Genomic DNA, 17,862 nt, shown 5'->3' with positions numbered 1-17,862 from the left:
GGTGGCAGGTCTGCGGAAAGCAAGCCACAAATGGGCACAACCCCACCTTGGCAAAGCCCCAGATGAATCATGTATTTGGCAAGCCAGCAACCTAGCTCTGGGAAAATATCCCTTTCCTTTTTACTGATTACTAAGTCTTTACATGTCCTGGATAAGATTGGCTTACCTGCCTGTGGGAAGAAAAGATTGCAGATGTTTGGGTATCCAGTATTGAGGTTTGATACACTTTGTATTTTGCATGGTAAACCACATGTGCTTTGCAGTCCTAGAGGCCTGGGTTCAGATCTCAGCTAAGCTATTTACTTACTGTGTGACTTTAGGCAAGTCACTTAGCATCTTTGGGCTTTGTTTTTTTCCCAGCAGTAAAATGAGCATAATATCTACCTATCAGGCTATTGTGAGGAAAAAGCATGAAAATTGTCTTATGGAACACAGATGGTGCTTTATTGATATAGTTTCTGTATTTCACTGGGCATCCAGAATATGTGTCCAGAAGTTCGCATTTCAGAAGATGACTGTAAAAATGAAACATGCCAGAAATGAGGTTTCTAAGGTACAGGGATTTGACAGGGTGAACCTGGACAGGTGTGGCCAGAGGAGATGCCTCTCTTGTCATCACATCCTGTGTACCTTCTTGGCTTCTCTTGTGGCTTTATCAGAGGGTTCTTTTCCTCCCTAAAGCACAGGATCAGAGAACTTTCAGCCATTCCCTAGGGAGAAGCAGAAAATGCACATCTCTGCAGATTTGAGGTTCACAGAGCCCCCTTGTTCTGCTCTTCAGACACTCTCAAGAGACAGATTATAAATCACCACAAATTGGGGCAAAGACTTTGACCAGGCAATTCCAACAAATAGATATAAAAATGGCCACTAAGCCTATTTCAAACTCTTTTTAATTTAAAAATATAATTTTAAATAAAAGATAACTTTTTACCTATTAGATTGGTAAAAAACAACCAAGCAAACCCACCGCACAACATTTGATAATGCCTAGTGTTGCTAGCACCGAGGCAAAGCAGATCTTCTCAATACACTCTTATTGGTTATATAATTTGGTGCAATGTTTTGCAGAGGGTGTTTTGACATTGTTTATAGAACTTAAACTATATGTACCATCAATTGGTATGTTTCCTATTGGTAAGAAGTTACCCGATGGGTATATTTTTCAAGTATGCAAAGGCTTATATATAAAGAAAACCTGTGAACAACTGGAATGTTCCATGCGACTGGGCTGGTTAGATGAACTCTAGCGCACGGATGTGGAATACTAAGTGGTTGCTAGGAGAATGAAGCATTCTTGCTTATGCTAATGTGGGAGGAGCAACAGACACACCGCTCTGTTAAAACAGCTTTAAAGAGCATGGCATGGAGTCATCCCATTTGTGGAAACATGTCTGTGTGTATGTTTTGTACTTATCATTCATAAAACAATTTTGGACCTGCACAAGAAATCATTAAATGTTGAGGAAGTAGGGGGATAGGAGTTGGGGGATAGCCTGTTTGAAGATTTCCATTCCATATTTTTCATACCTTTTTTTTTTTTTTTTTACCATGAGCATGTATCAAATTTTCTACTTCAAAGTAAATCACGCCCATTCTCACAGATGGTGAGACAGTCTTAAAGCACGGAAATGACTTGCTCACACTCAAACAAAGCAAGCTGGTGTCCCTGCATGTAAGGGAAAGCATTATAGTACTGCACCTTGAATTTGAACCCTAACTCTACCACTACTTGCTGTGTGACCCTGGGCAGGTTTATTAACCACTGTCCCTCTGTTTCCTCACTGTTAAAATGAGGACAATAATCTCTTCTACTAAGAACTGTTTTAAGGGTGAAATGAGAAAATGTATGTCGAGTGTTCACCCCAGTGTCTAGGACAGAGTAGATGATAGTGCAAGACTGTTGTTATTACTGTTGTTGCTTATCACCATTCTCATCAGTTCGGTCCCAGAATCAGGATCATTGTTTGTGGAGAGTATAGGTCATGAGGAGTGCTGAGCAGTGAAGTGGGCTGGGCCTCTGGACCACAGAGGACAGGCCCAGAGGCAGATGTGTGGAGCTCTACTATAAAGATTCCAGCCTAGGTGTCTAGTTTCCACTCAGAGCAGAAGCTAGAACTCCCTCTCCCCTGTAGAGGACCATACAGAGAGTCTCTCATCTCTCCACACACTATGCTCTGCCATGCAGTTGGACAATCATAGACTTAGTGGGCTGGCTGGTGCATTTAAGGCCATACTGGTCCACCTTCCATTCTGCTGCTGAAGAGTAAATGCCCAACAAGGAAAAGATATCTGATCCTGTGGAAGGAGCCCTCGTCTGGGAGTGAGCAGTTCCTTACTAGAGTCCTGCTTTTGACCCAATCTTGCTGTGTGATCTGTAGCAAATCCCTTCTGCTCTCTGGGCTCCCATCTCCCCATCTGTGAGTTAATGGGATTGGACAATACTACCACTAATGTCCTATGAGCACTGACATTTTACCCTATGTTTGGGCCCTTACCAAACTTTGAGGGCCCAGAGAAAGACTCAAACCCAAAAAAGGTGGAGTATGGGTTGAGAGGTAAGCAGGGGAAATGGGAGAAGGTTCCCAACTAAGTATTCAGACTCCATCTGGCCAACTTGTCTCTTTAGAGATAGGATTCATTCATTCAACAGTATTTATGGATCCCTTCTTATGTGCCAGGTGCCACAAGATCAGGGTTTGAGTGTGATAATTCTTGAATGGTGACATTCCTTGTGGGTGGCACTTGGATCTGAGCCAGAAGCTTAGATTCAAGATTTGGCTCTGCTTCTTAGTAGCTGTGTTGAGGTTACGAGGTCATTTCTGCTCTCTAAGACTCAGATTCCTCATCTGTAGAATGAGGGTAATCATTCCCATTCCGAGTGATTGAGAGGTTTCCAGTGATATAGGATATAAAACTTGGCACAGTGATAGTGGGTATTCATTTTTATTTTATCTTATTTTAATTTTTTTTAGAGATTTTATTTGTTCTGGGGTGGGGGGAGAGAAAGAAGAGGGTCAGAGGGAGAAAGAGAATCTCAAGCAGATTCCATGCTGAGCACAGAGCCTGATGGTGGGCTCAGTCTCATGACCCTGAGATCATGACCTGAGCTGAAATCAAGCACTGGATGCTTAACGGACTGAGCCACCCAGGTGCTCCTGGGTACCAATTTTAAAACAATGATAGGAAAGAGCAGGGTAATCTTGAGTTTGAACTGCCAGTTCAACCGCTTATAAGTCATTTGATCATAGGCAAGTGACTGAATTTTCTGAGCCTAAATTGTCTCATTTGAGAAATGGAGTAATAATGATTTTAAAGGAGATACATAAAGACTGGAAACATTGTGAGGAGAATTATGAGAATTAACTGAGAACAGATCAGGGGGGCCCTGAGAACAGTGCCTGGCACATAGTAGGTGCTCAGCAGATTCATTGTCCTGCTCTGAACTTCTCTCTTAGCTGCAGGGATGAGCTGCAGAATACAGCTTAGATCTATTTTTGGCCTGTGCAAGTCCAGCTCATAAAAATACAATCTTGCTCCTTGTCAGCACTTCTGCACTTTTATTTATTGTTCTTGCCAATCCTGGGGCCTCTCCATGTGGGAACCTCTTCATTATTGATAATCCTGGGAAGTAGTATTTTAAATTTTTATGATCTGTACTTTGTGCCATCTGAACCACCATGTATTATCTGGCCTTGCCAGTGAAGGGGGAATATATCCAGATGAGGGGTCCTTTTGGGATGAATAATTTATCCCATTTTCACAATGCCAATTATGTTAAATTATGTTCTTCATATCAGCCACTGACAGGACAATGGGGACTGATGTCAAAATACGAAAAGAAAACAAATTTATATCTTTGCCCACATCCACAATGGTATTTGAAAATCTGGAGGTTCATTTTTCCAAATATTTGTAAAACTCCACTTTAAATGATAAAAAGAGTAGAAACAAATTTTTCCTCTTCTCTCTCCACTCCTCCCTCATTTCTGTTAGTAAGAGCTTAGGACTCCATTTTTCCCTACTTTTTTTTTTTTTTTTCCAACTGCAGAGAATAGAGCCTTTCATTGCAAATATATTTTCTCTTCTCTCTTTCTTTGCTTATGTAAGCTGATTCCTCCAAGGTATAATTAATGATTGGCTAACATTTCTCATGCTTTCCCTTCATAGTACTAAAAAAAAAGTGACTATTGCCATATCTTCTTTTATAGAAGGGAAATGTTTCTGGCTCCCCTCCATGGGAACAGAACACCAAATTTCATGACATGCCCAATATCTGGTTGATTCCAGTAACTCTGTAGTTATTTCTACAGTTCTCAGTATTTCTACAGTATTTCTCCAGTTCTCTACATCTTTTCAGTGTATCTCACTGTGGCCAGAGGCTTAACCATTACCTGTAATATACATCTGGAAAGCCACTCTGTGGTTTATAATCCTTCCTTGGCTTTTCACTGCTTTCTGGTTCATCTTTTAGGATGCTTGGTATGGCATTCAGAGCCTCTGTTTACCCCCTCACTTCACCCGCCCTGTGCTGTGGCCACTCAAAATCACTCATTGTGGCTCCTCCACATGCCAGCCTCCTGAGTGTTTTCTGAATGTGTGCTGGTATATGCGGTTCCCTTGGTCTAGAAAATTCTTTTCCCTGAATTTGGGGAGGCAAGAATGGAAACAAGAAGCTGGCCAGAGAAACCATTCATGGAAACATCACAGTGTTCTGAATTAGCGTGGTGGCAGTGTGACTGGACAGATGGGTTGATTTGAGAGAAGTTTCTGAGAAACAGGAGCTGGTACTGATGTGGATTTGGAGAGTGAAGGGAGGGGAGGAGTCATGGAAGAATTCCTATATTTGATTTGACATAAGCACTGGCATAGATAATGCTGCTATTTGGGGGGGGGGTGACTTGGGGAAGAAATGTTGAGGGGCAGATGGATCTGGGAACCCAAGAGCTTTGCTGCAGATGTGGTATATTTAGGGAGGTTGGTCCAAGGGCAAATGTCCAGTAGGGTAATCTGAATGCTGGCTGAGGTCTGAATTAAGTTAAAAGGATAAGGATGGACTTAGAAGTAATGGGAGTGTGAATACTCAGAGGGTACATGTAGGAGGGAAGTGTGCCAATGACCTCACCCTGAGAAATTCTAACATTGAGAGGTCAAGCAGAAAGGGAGGATCTTGAAAGGGAAATTGAAGAGAGCTGGTCAGTGAACAGGAGAACCAAGAGAGATATGGCTATGGACCCAAGGGAGAAGGACATCTAAAGGGGTAGGGAGCAAACAAGCCTACTACTGAGAGATCAAAGAAGATACCAGAGGACTGTCTACTTGCTCTAGGCAATGGGCAAAGACCTGCTTTTGATGTGGAGATAGGGTTCTAATGAGCTAACATGTCCTTAGGAGGGAAGGGAAGATATTGGGTAGCAACTTGGGTTGCTTTGGGGGAAAATGTGGCTTAGCTAAAGAGAGGAGGAAAAGACTGAGGACCAACTTGGGTCAGGTACCCACTTGACCTGTGGCCTGTGTTTGAACTGGTGGTTTGAGGAGTGGGGTTCTAAAATAAAAATAACCATTAGAAAGTCACTCAGGGCATAAGCAGCCTGCCATAAGGGTTCAGGCAAAGCAGGACATGGATTCAAAGGAAGGCTGTGACCCTAATTCTGCCTAAACTCATCAGCCCTCCATTACTGCAAGTGGTAAATGAGATACTTTAAAAAGAAATAGTAAGTACACACACACACATATTACAGTTATTTGTGTATTTATTATAAATATTGTATATAAATTATATAAATAATTAATATGTAAATTTTTCTGTATATATTTGGAACTTGATTTAAATGAAATCATATACAAAAAATTTTGTGTCATATTTCTTTTTTTCAAGGTAATGTTTGTAAGATTCACACTTGTGCGTGGCATTCCATTTTATGAATAAACCACAATTTATGCATTCTATTAATGGACATTTGGATTGTTCTCAGTTCTGGGATATTATGAAAAAAATGGCTATGAATATTTTTATTTGTATTTTTTGGTGGACCTACAATATTTGAGGTTTTTGTTTTTGTTTTTGTTTTTGTTGTTGTTTTTCTGGCACCAAAGAATCTACTGATTTTTTTAAGCTTATTTAGTATTTGGCCATCTTACTAAAGTCTAATAGCTTTTTAGTTCATTTTTCTTGGACCACATTTTTATCAGATAGAACTTTTTACCTCATATAACAGAAAACCTAACCCAAATTGGAGTAGGGCCCCCAAAATATGTATTTGACCCTAAAACTGCAGAGTTCAATGTGGACTTCAGGCAAGGTGTGATCCAGAGGGCAGTGTGTCATCAGGGTCCATCTCCATTTCTCTCGGTTTCTCTTGGCTCTACCCTCTTTCATATGCCACATTTGTCTTCATCTTGGCTCCTCCTTATTGTGTCAGAAATTTCTACAGACGTTTTAGAACTCAAGTCCTCACCACACCAAGCAGAGGAAGAACATGCTCTTTGGGAACCCCCATAAAGAGCAAGGAGGCTTCTTTCCCCATGTTCTTAGTCAATATTGTCTTGTATCTAATTGGTCCAAACTTTGAGTTAATTAAATTTTGTGATCAAAAGGATAGTATGCCCTGATTGGCTTAACCTAATTAGGGACCATTCCTATCATGAAGGGAGGCATCAATCTCACCAAACCACATGGCTGCCACACAAAGGGCGGTGGTGATTTCCCAAAAGGAATATCTGGGGACTTTTGATCTAAATGGATGTTAGGGAAGCAACCACAAAATGTTTAATAGGATAATTAGAATGATGTTGCCTGTAATGATTATTCATTGTCTCATTCTGACAGTCATATTTTAAAAGTTCTGTCACCTGTCTCAAAATGTCAGCTATGCATAGGGTCTTTTCAATTTATGTGGAATGATGAAGATGTTTTTGAGTTTTTGGGGAAGCTTTAGAAAAAATGTTTATAGAAATTGAGGGGCAGAGGGAAGGACTAAGAAGCAAATGCTTCTTAACATTTGTTGTGTGGTGTGTTGATGCCTGAGATCTGGTGGCTAAAGATCTAGTGGCAAAAGGATCAATCACAGAGACGGTTGATGGTCAAGATGGACTTGACAATGTGGGAAGGAATATCAGTTTTCTGTCATGGTACAACAAATTTCCAAAAATGTGATGTCTTAAAACAGCACAAATATATTACCTTGTAGTTTCTGTAGTCAGAAGTCCAGGAACAGGTTAGCTGTTTTCTCTGCTTGGGGTCTCAGGGGTCTGAAGTCAAGGCATTGGCCAGGCTGCCCTCTCATCTGGCACTCAGTGTCCTCTTCCAAGCCCACTGAGGTTGTTGGCAGAATTCAGTTATTTGTGGTTGTAGTACTGAAGTCCCCATCGTCCTGAATGACCTGGCTCAGCTGAAGTTACTTTCAGCATCTAGAGTCGGCCCTCAGGTTCCAGCTACATGGCCCTCCTGTAACATGTCAGCTTACTTCTTCAAGGCCATCAGGAGAATCCTTCTCCAGTCTGCTATGATAGAGTTTTATAATAGCTTAATGTAATTGTGGGGGTGACTATGCCATCATATACAATTATCCTGTCCACAGTCTTGACGGAGAAGACTATGCTGGACATTTGCACTGGGGTGGGAGCTTGGGGGGCTATCTGAGAATGCTACTTACCATAAAAGGCAAAGGCAGTTATTGCCCCAAGGCTTAGGATCACATGACACACTGATCAGGAAATTACCTCTGCATAGAAATGGATACTGAGATGCATTGTAATATATACACGCACATACCTATCAAATATATACATACATACAACATGGAGAAATAGGGAAAAGAAATTATAATTCTCAACTTGTGAATATTTTCTAAAAATGTGGATTCAGAATGATCAGACATCTACATTTTCTATACTACCTTATTTATTTATTTAAAATATTTTATTTATTTATTCATGAGAGAGACACACACACACAGAGGCAGAGACACGGGCAGAGGGAGAAGCAGGCTCCACTCAGGGAGCCTGATGTGGGACTCGATCCCGGAACTCCAGGATCATGCCCTGGGCCGAAGGCAGGTGCTAAACTGCTGAGCCACCCAGGGATCCCCTCTGTACCACTTTATAACCTGACAGTTGATCTAGTGCTATCCAAAATATTTTGAATCCTTAAAATTTGTAGAATAGCCTTTAAGTTCACAACATATCTATACATACGTTACTCCATTTGGCCCTTCCCAGAATGTTTACTTAGGCAGTAATATAAATATCTAGCCTGTGGGCTATGCTGTAAGTATTGCTTACTTAGCTACATTAATTCCTGATTCTTGCATACCCATGGAAGTTTACATGACAGCAAATAGCAAACCTTGTAGACTACGTTATGTCACACTTTTCTTTCTTTGGCCATGTGGTTCACTTTGCAGAAAATGTCTTTCCTTGGCTTTCTTACCCAGTAAACTTTTATTTTAGAAGTGGCAGGCTTAGGGAGAGAGGGAGAGAATCTCAAGTAGAATCTCCAATGAGTGCAGAGCCCAATGTAGGACTCAATCTTAGGGCCCTGAGATCATGACCTGACCGGAAACCAAGAGTAGGACAATTAACTGACTGAGCCACCCTAGCTCCCTTCACTCAGTTAACTTTTGTTCATCCATCACTCCCTACCTTTTTTTTTCCCCAGACAAGGAGGTCAGGAGCATGCTTGAACAGCATTATTCTTGAGAAGTTCTCGTGTTGCTCTTGATGGACTGAGTAGGGAGGACCTACAGGCTGACAGGTGCAGGCCAGGCTCCATTCCACATCTGCTTTGAATATCCATGGAAGAAAATTTGGCAGCACTAAGAGGCAGTGTTCAAATAAGCATTTGTTATTGAATGGTCTGAGTGCTTATCTTGTATGAACTCATTTAAGCCTTACAGCAATGCAACGAGGTATTTGTGTTTATTGTCCCACTTTATAGATGGGAAAACAAAGACACAGAAGGCTTTATAGTGAAACTACTGTTCAAACCCAGTACATACCCTTACACCTTCCTACAGTACTAACAGTATCAGTGTCTGCCGCATAAGATATAATTAAGTGGGATCTGCATGTCAAACGTTCAGTGCCTGCTATGTGGTAAGTTTGCAAAGCATGAGACTTATTTTTATTACTTGTGGCAAAGAGGCTTCTGCTTTCCTATTCTTTGGAATAGGAGATAGAAAGAAAATAAAAATAACAGAACAACCCACCTCACCTCCCATAAAACCTCACCCTTAATTGGCTACCCCCCACTTCCCTATTTGAAGGAGCCAGGGCTCACTTCTGTTGTTTAGGAGGAGCAGATGACAGAGAGGGGTAGGACACAAGAGCAGACCTTACATCTGCAAATGGGTTCTAGATGATGGGGCAGGAGAGAAGGGATCAGCTAGATGGGCTGATCCCCAAGCCTCCTGAACCAACATATTTAAATGCCACATGGGAGATGTTCAGTAATAGTAGTCCTTTCCCTAACCCTTTCCTTTTTGAGCTACATTTAGTCAATGGCATGCCTCAAAGACATAAAGAATATTCTTCATTGGAGAACTTTTTGCTTGAGTCAGTACACTTGACTGCTATCTCCAGGAACACGTGGTGGGAGTTTTCAGTGAAGATTCAGTTAAATTAAACTTCAGTGAAAAGTAAGAGTGATCATGGTTAGAAGACCGCTTCCTTTTAGCTGTGACCTTGGACAAGTATTTTAGTATCTCCAAGCTTCAGTTTCCTTGTCAGAAGAATGGAAATAGTAGTGGTATATAGATAAAAGCATATGAAGTGCTTGATCTAGTTCTGGCACATAATAAGTAACTACAAAAATATTACCAATTGTCATCTCATTTAACCCTCAAAACAACCTTGTTAAATAGGGATTATGATTATGATTATTGCCCATATTTTACAGGTGAGTCCCTGAGTCTCAGACAGCTTCTGTGTTACCCCGACACTGTGGCACTTGGCCATGGTTATTGATTATCTGTCAGGTTCTTTTTTCTTCCACTTTGCCTACACAGTGGGCTGGAGTTCCATAAATGTCTTGGCAGGTTGACAGAGTATCTTGATAAGATATTAACCACCTCTGCAAAATATTCAGACTTTAGAAAAGTTTAGAAAAAGTAAGATGATACAAAAGATTCAAAGACCTTTATGCTTTTATCTGTGCAAGTCTCTAAGTCAAATTGGAATTAAGTATATGTATAAAGGTTGAGCTACAAGGTGTTCATCATAACTTGTTTACATAACCCAAACTGTGGAAACAACCTAAATGTTCAACAACACAGTTACTGGATTAATTGTAGCATATGCATAGGGTGAAATATGCTACATTAAAAGGCAAAATACAATTGTGTATTTGTCTACATAAAAAATGCTAGTATGTTGTTATATGTTAAGAGTAGTTTGAGACACCTGGGTGTCAGTCGTTGAGCCTCTGCCTTTGGCTCAGGGCGTGATCCCAGGGTCTGGGGATCAAGTCCCACATTGGGCTCCCAGGAAGCCTGCTTCTCCCTCTGCCTGTGTCTCTGCCTATGTCTCTCTGTGTCTTTCATGAATAAATAAATAAAATCTTTTTAAAAAGTAGGTTGTAATTCATGGAGTATGAATCTGTTGTATAAAAAGAAAATACATTTATATAAATATCACACACATATCTAATATATGCATCTATATGCATATAAAAACATCTGGACAAGTGTGACCCAAATTGTCACCTGTGTTTATCTCTGTTGGAATGGGGAAGTATGGGTAATTTGAACTCTCTGCTTTCTTGTGTGTTTGAGAGGGAAGTTCTTTGTTTTCTGATCCTTATGCAATGTACAAAAATTCCAGTTACTGAGAAAAAAGAAAAGAAAACAAGAAGTGTTTCAAGTTTCCATTTGCGCTAACACTGGTTGAACATTTCAGGTGATTGTGAAGACAAGAACAGAGTATCAGCCTGAACAGAAGAACAAAGGGAAGTTCCGGGTGCCGAAAATCGCCGAATTTACGGTCAGTGTCTTTATGCAAATTGTAAAGATAAGGCTGGCTTCAGCCAGCTCAAGACTCCTGGCACTAGTAGAGCAGGTGCTACTGCTATTTCTATTTAGGATATTTCTAGAGGATTTCTTGAGGTCACACTGTCTGGGTCACTGAGTCTAATCAGATAACAAAAGCTCTGCCTCTTGAGTACTACTTCTGCTCTGGAATGCTCAGATAATTTGATGATTGATAAATGTGCCTCCTTTCTTCTTTTTCTCTTGTCCTTATCTCTCTACATTTCCATCAAAATCTCCAGGAAATATGACAGAAATGTATTTTTAAAACCCTCAAATTTTAGTCAGTGGATGATTGTAACAAAATATAAAAAAGACAAAGGGGGAAAAAACCTGACTTCTTAATGGAAAAAACCCAAACGGCTGACCATCTATTTCTTGGTGGAGGGGTCATTAGGAGAACTGATAAATATGTATCACTGTGGTAAGTCTCATGAAGGAGTCATGAAACATGCTCTACAAGAACAAAAGGAGAAACCTCAAGGAAGTACCCTGGAAAAGTCACTTAGGTGGCTGAGAAGAGCACGGCTTGTGCAAAGGCCCTGAGGCTGATCTCAACTCTGAATAAGAATAAAGGCAGTGAGGCTAGGCTCTAGAAGGGGATAGAGAGTAGGCAAATATGAAACCATAGAAGTAGGCAGAAAACAGACAGTTCTAGGCTTTGTAGACTATATGGAGGAATTTGAGTTGTATGCTAGAAGCATAAAGGAAGCCTCTGAAGGACTTCAAGAAGGGGAGAGAGATGACTTAATTGGGTTTTAAATAAAGCATGTTGGATTTTATGTGGCCAGTGGACTGTAGCAGGCAAGAGGGAATGTGGGGAGACTATTAGGTTACTGCAATAGTCTAAGTAGAGACGGTGGCTTGAACAAGGATGGTGAACAGATGGAGAGACATGGGAAGACCTAAAAGATACTTAGGAGGCAAAATCAGCCAATCAGCCATGGTTTTACTAGAACAAGTGGTTCCTTAGATGGATATTGGAGCAGTCTGACTGGGTATGAGCTCTCTTTCCACCTCATACCAGCCAAGTGGCCACCACAAGTCTGCAAACCTCATTTATCAGATGGAGGTAGTAGAAGGGTGGCTGTGAGGGTGCAGTACAGAAGTCATGCAAAGCACTTCGATCTGTACATGGTAAGTACACAACAAATAGTAGCTCTTTAGTGTCAGCCATGACTGGGGGCTTTGAAAGTGAAAACAGCCTTTGGTTGGGTATCTGGGAACTGGAGGGTGTACATGAATAAACATGTTGGTCTGTTCCTGTCCTTCCCTATCTCCCTGCTAAATCTGGGTTTGAGCAGCTGCGTGTGTGAGCCTGAGAGGGACTGTGGCCCCTCTGTATGCATGCCTCAGAGAATGGGTGATCCCTGGACACTGCCACCCTCTTTGAGGACAGGGGTTCCTCTTATTGTTAGCTATAGCTTCCGTGTCTGGCTCACAGTGTGGGCCCAATAAATATGGACCTGGCCTGAACTGCATCCCTGCAAGAATGTACTCAGAGCTTCAAGAGGAGGTCGAGAGTACCTTGGTGCATAAAGTATATGTAAGCTGACTTGTGCTCCTGGCAATGGAGACCGTCAAGAATATGCCCAGATTTACGTACAACAAGGTTTGCTGCAGTGTTATTTAGAAAATCAAGGTATTGGAAATAATGCTACACTTTCAAGAACTTCTTCATGATTCTGTAAATAAAAGCACATCCAAATGATGGACTATTTTAGCAGTTTCTCAAGGTTTCCTTTCTTTAAAAGAAAGCATTTCTTTTACTCTGAATTATGGGCTTCTGAGATATTTTCATCTTTTTTTTACTGTCCTGTGCTTTCCAAATTTGCTATGACCATGCAGGATTTTGATAATCAGAAAAAAAGTAGAATTATTAAAATAATTTTTTTAAATCAAATAGAGTGTTACAAGCTTCTGATGGAATTATTTCTTATTTATCAGTCGCTTTCCAATGATGGTTATGAAGACACAGAATAATTTGGGCAAATACTTCAGAGGGAAAGTTGAGTGAAGAAAGCCAGGATTAAAATAGTATTTTACAGGATTGGAACTATGCAAAAAACCACAAGTAAACATAGGAAAAACGACATGGCAAAAATGTATCAGCATATGCCATCTGTGGCCATGTTACAGAAGTAGTGTTGGATAATTTTTTTTTTTTATCCTTTGACCACTTTTGGTGATGTTGCTATTTAATCATATTTAACGCCCAAAAGCCCCCAAGACTGACATAACCCTCCATTTCTCGAAGGGGAGCCACGGCTCAGAGCAGTGACGTGATCTGCTCCTCTAGCCAACAAGCAGCAGGGCCAGCACTCAGAGCTGAGCCAAAGCAGCCTTTCTTTCTTAGCCACACCGCCTGTGGTGGTCACTACCCATTCTGACAGAAGTGAGTCAGCTAAGAAGAAAGGAGGGGCTCAGTCAGGTTCTGGGGCTGCAGAAGCCCTCCATGCATCTTGACTCAAGTAATCCTGGGGGTCAGGAAGGAAGGGCATTGGGTTTGGGGGCAGTAATCCTTTGTCAGCACTGACGGTCAGATGTGGGCCGAGAGCCCTGCCTCAAGGAACAAAATGAGAGGAAGGGAGCAAATCTGTCTATGTAAAGATGTGAGGATGCATTAGCCTCTTTCTGCTTTCTTAAAGAGAGCTGCCTCTGGGTTGTGTGTAGGATGTATCTGTTGGGGTGAGGGTAGCTTGAGGGCCTGGGAGGAGGCTTTGGAGGAGAGTCTGAGGGTCTGAGCTGTTGGCTGCAGCAGGTCTTGGGGGTCCTAGGTGGGCTGTTTTGAAGATAGAATTTATAGGACTTGTTCCTGGTAGGAAGAAGAGGGACAGTTAGGGGAATCCTTGGTATGTGGCTTGGCTAGCTGGGCTGGTGGATACTGTCCACTCTAGTAGGAACTGGAGAACGTAGGCTGGGGGCATGCATTGAGTGAGAGGTGCCTGGGGCATATGGGCCCTGCATGATGGTCTAGTCACCCTTGTATGTGAATGGCCTGGGGCTCAGGGTTGAGCTCTGTGCTGGTGAAACCAGAGTGGAAGTCAGAGAATTCCCAGTTAGTCTTTAAGAGTGTGATGCTTAGGAAACAGTAGCTGGGCTGCCTCCTGAGGATATTGCTCATGGCAGAGGTAGCAATGGGGATGGCAGAGATGCACCTGCCCCTCATTCTAATACCCTCACAGAAGTGGTACAGCTCATTACTTCATATTTCAGAACTGACCTGGACAGAGCAGCTCAAAGCAATGTGAGAGAGAATGAGAGGAGAGAAAGGGCAGGGGGAGATGAATTGAGAAAGATTAGCTAAAAGAGTTGCCTGAAATTTCTGTCTTTTCTAAAACTAAGAAGACTCCTGTGAGAGGTCACAGACTTGAGAAGGTGTTCAGCAGGCTGTTTGAGAACACAGGAGCATGCAGAAAGGATCCCCTCCTTCTTTCTTGGTCTTGGAAGCTGGGTGTTCCTCTAAAGCTGATTTTGCCATGGAAGGTGCCGTACAGGGTGCTGGTGCATCTGGCCACACTGGCAGACCTGGTTGTTCCCCAGGCTGGTATGAGAAGGAACTGAGTGTTGCATTTAGAGGACAGTGTGTTAGTTTATGACAGGTGTTTTAGGATTTTGGGGCCAGAGTGACCTGGGAAACTAAGATCACAGCTCTGTTACCTCCTAGCTCCATGACCTTGGGAAGGTCCCTTCACCATTCTGAACTCCTGATTCCTCATCCATAAACCAGGACACACTGTTGTCATAACAAATAGTGTAAGTCCTTGGCACACTCTAGATCTTAAAGAATGATCATTTTATTTCTTTCCTGTTCAGAGTCTTCCTTCTTCCTGGGTTCTTAGCTTCTTGCGTAATTAGCCAGCTTTTGACTGTTGGTTGAGACAAACTTGGGCCTTCCCTTCTGGCTTTCCCCCTTGAGAATGTGGCTGGGGAAACATGCAGAATTGTTCGAGGGTAGCCAGTTCAATGTCAGGATTCATGGACAACCCCTAGCTGTCTACAGTGACCTCTGGACTCACCTCTTTGCCTCCTGGGGAGTGTAGGCAATTTTTTTGGTAGGCTATTTCTCAACACATCAGTTATAACATGAATAATCCTGGTATCTGTTAAAAAATGCTTTTAGTGTGCCTGGCTGGCTCAGTCCATTAAGCGTCTCTCTTTGGCTCAGGTCATGATCCCAGAGTCCTGGGATGGAGTCAGGACTCACCACTGCTCAGCTCAGCAGGGAATCTGCTTCTCCCTCTCCCTCTGCCTGCCACTTCCCCTGCTTGTACTCTCTCTCTCTCTCTCTGTCAAATAAATAAACTCTTTTAAAAAATGCTTTTAATCCACTTTTTAATAACAACCAATAGGTATACCTATTGTCATCCTCATCTTATAGGTAAGAAGCCTGATGCTCAGGGAAGTGAAGTGGCTGTCAGGGCCATTCAGCCTGGATGTGTTAGGACAAGATGAGAACCTAACTATATCCCATTCTCTCTGTCACACCTCGATGCCACGCTGCCATTCTATGGCTAGCTTGCCTTCTTTCCTTCCTTTTTTTCTTCCCCTTTCTATTTTGTCTTTATTAATATTTTTTCTGGGTTAGGCCAAATGCCTATTCCTGGGAGACACAAACATGCATAAGACAAAACCCTTGCTTTGGAGGAGCTCACTTGACTAAATGCTTTGGAGGAGCTTGCTTGACTAAATGCTTTGGAGGAGCTTGCTTGGACAAATGCTTTGCAAGGACAAAACCCTTGCTTTGGAGGAGCTCACTTGACTAAATGCTTTGGAGGAGCTCACTTGACTAAATGCTTTGGAGGAGCTTGCTTGACTAAATGTGGATTAGTCAAGGACATTCTGGCCACCTTCTCAGCTATACTGTTCCTGTAGGATCAGCTCCTCTGGAATGCTTCCCCTGATCCTCTTAGTTGGGTTTGGTGCCTCCTGTTGGCTCTGCAGGTCACACGGAGGCCTTGAATGCTGCTATACTGTACCTGGCTGCTGCTGCATGCAGCCCTGCCCCTAGTCTGTGATGCCTGCAGGGCAAGGTCACTTCTGACCTACCCACATCTCCAGTTTCCCAGCTGAGGGCATGGTATAGAGTGAGTGTCTGGTGTGTGGCCACTGGAGGCCCAGTCATTTAGGACTGCTTCAGTATTTGTCTCTGACCATATTCCTATTCAGAGTCCAGAAAATTTGGCTCTGGAGGCTATGGCTTGGGCAAACTCAAATGGGGGCTGTCCAAGTGCATGGGGAAAGATCCTGGGGATGTCTGAAGATCAGACCCAGAACACAATCAGTGGGAGAAGCCAGAATGGGAGGGGTGCATTAGTGCCAAGGGGCCAGAACTCACTATTCCTGTCAGGCAAATGGACACATTAACAAGAAGCCAGGTAGGGGGTAAGGGGGAGGGCTGGAAGTGGAAGAGCTGGTAATTCTTAGAGAACAGAGGTCTGTGCATTATTACTAAAAACAAGCAACGATGAACAAACCCAAAATAAACAAAAGTCCAGTTGAAACTTATATGGTGTTGATTTTTCACTATTTCATCTATCACTCAGTTCTTTGGATTTCTGCTCTGCTCTAGACCTGTGATTAGTGCCTTTTGTATGTTATGTACCTGAAAGATCCCAGCACACGGGGCTGGTGAGCTCATCACCCTGTGTACAGGTGAGGGAAACAGGTGAGGGCTCAGAGAAGCTGGTGATTTCCCCAAGATCCACGCTAGGAGGTTATGGGGCTGGGCTGCACTCCCAGGCCCTAAGGAGGGTGTAAAGAGCAGAAAAGCCTGCTTACAGTGGAATGGGAGCTAGACTACCAGTGAGTAGGTTCCTGGGGATGCTGCTGCACCAGCCTACCTGCCAGTTGTTCCCTTCCTCCTTCTCCTTGTCTTCTGTCTGGCCAACGGACAGGACCTTGGCACTCTGTCTCAGGCCTCTGCTCTACTAGCATTCTCTCCCACACCAACATGGGAAAAGACACAGTGCAGTGCCAGAACCAACCTTGACAGGGTCAGTTGCCGTGTCTAAGAGCTCGCAGAGTCCAGGCCTCTCTCCATACAGCAAGTCTCCAATAACTGTACATTCCTCTCTGTTCACCCATCCTCTCATGGCCCAGCCTTGTTCTGGGTACCTCTGCCTCCTTTCTCAAGCTCCTGTCCATTCTTCTCACCACTTCAGAAGAGTACTCTCCGTAAAGTGCATATCCCCTGAGGGCTTTGCCACCTTTAAAGCTCCACTACTCACCTGCCTCTCCCACGAGTTTTCTGACTGCCCAAAGCACTTCCCTTATTATATACTGTATGCCTCCCTCTCTCTGTTTGTGCTGTCCCTTCCAGATGGAATGCCTTTCCTGCCTTCACCACTGGACATGTTCCCTCATCTCTCAACATCCAACCCAAATGGCCCCTGGCCTGTGCCGTCTTGCTGGCTTGCTCAAGCCGTCTGTCCTTCCTCCTTGGGTTTCCTGCACCTGCTGTACTAGCTTCCGTTCTAGGACCAGTTATGTGGTGTTGGCATCATCGACTTACCTGCCATGTCTCTCACTGACTTGGGACTGGATGATATCTTCTTCATCTTTGCACCTCAAGAGCCTTTGCACCTGGCCACATTAAGAACCAAAAGATGCCTTTAATAGCTGAATGAACAGGTGGATGAATAAACAAACAAAAAATCCGCCTGGCTGGCCTAGAAACTCTACATTTAAATAACACCAGAGCTCTGGCTGTCTCATTTTCAATATCTTTATTTAAAATCGGGACCTTATCTCTGTTCCTTTCTTGATTATGACACATTCTCATAAATGTCTTCCTCTTGATGCCACATTCCGAGGGAGGTGAGACCCCATTTATACC

General features: G+C 42.8%; 1 protein-coding gene and 1 long non-coding RNA gene across 2 annotated transcripts in view; one reads left to right on the top strand and one right to left on the bottom strand.

Annotated features, from left to right (window-relative positions):
* NSG2 (neuronal vesicle trafficking associated 2) overlaps positions 1 to 17,862 on the top strand; it is a 58,871-nt gene that overhangs the window by 6,835 nt on the left and 34,174 nt on the right. The window contains exon 3 of the mRNA XM_077895500.1: positions 10,897 to 10,980. Within this exon, the coding sequence (XP_077751626.1) occupies positions 10,897 to 10,980 (84 nt within the window). The remainder of the gene's footprint in view (positions 1 to 10,896; positions 10,981 to 17,862) is intronic.
* Positions 418 to 1,255, bottom strand: LOC144311856 (uncharacterized). Its single transcript, XR_013377356.1, has 2 exons — positions 1,199 to 1,255; positions 418 to 710 (listed from the first exon to the last, which is right to left on the bottom strand). It is a non-coding gene; the product is annotated as an uncharacterized LOC144311856 (long non-coding RNA).

Source organism: Canis aureus, chromosome 4 (genome assembly GCF_053574225.1).
Source record: "Canis aureus isolate CA01 chromosome 4, VMU_Caureus_v.1.0, whole genome shotgun sequence".
In the NCBI taxonomy this organism is placed as follows: Eukaryota; Metazoa; Chordata; class Mammalia; order Carnivora; family Canidae; genus Canis; species Canis aureus.
The sequence above is the reverse complement of the archived record's forward strand: the minus strand, read 5'-3'. Positions and strand labels throughout refer to the sequence as shown.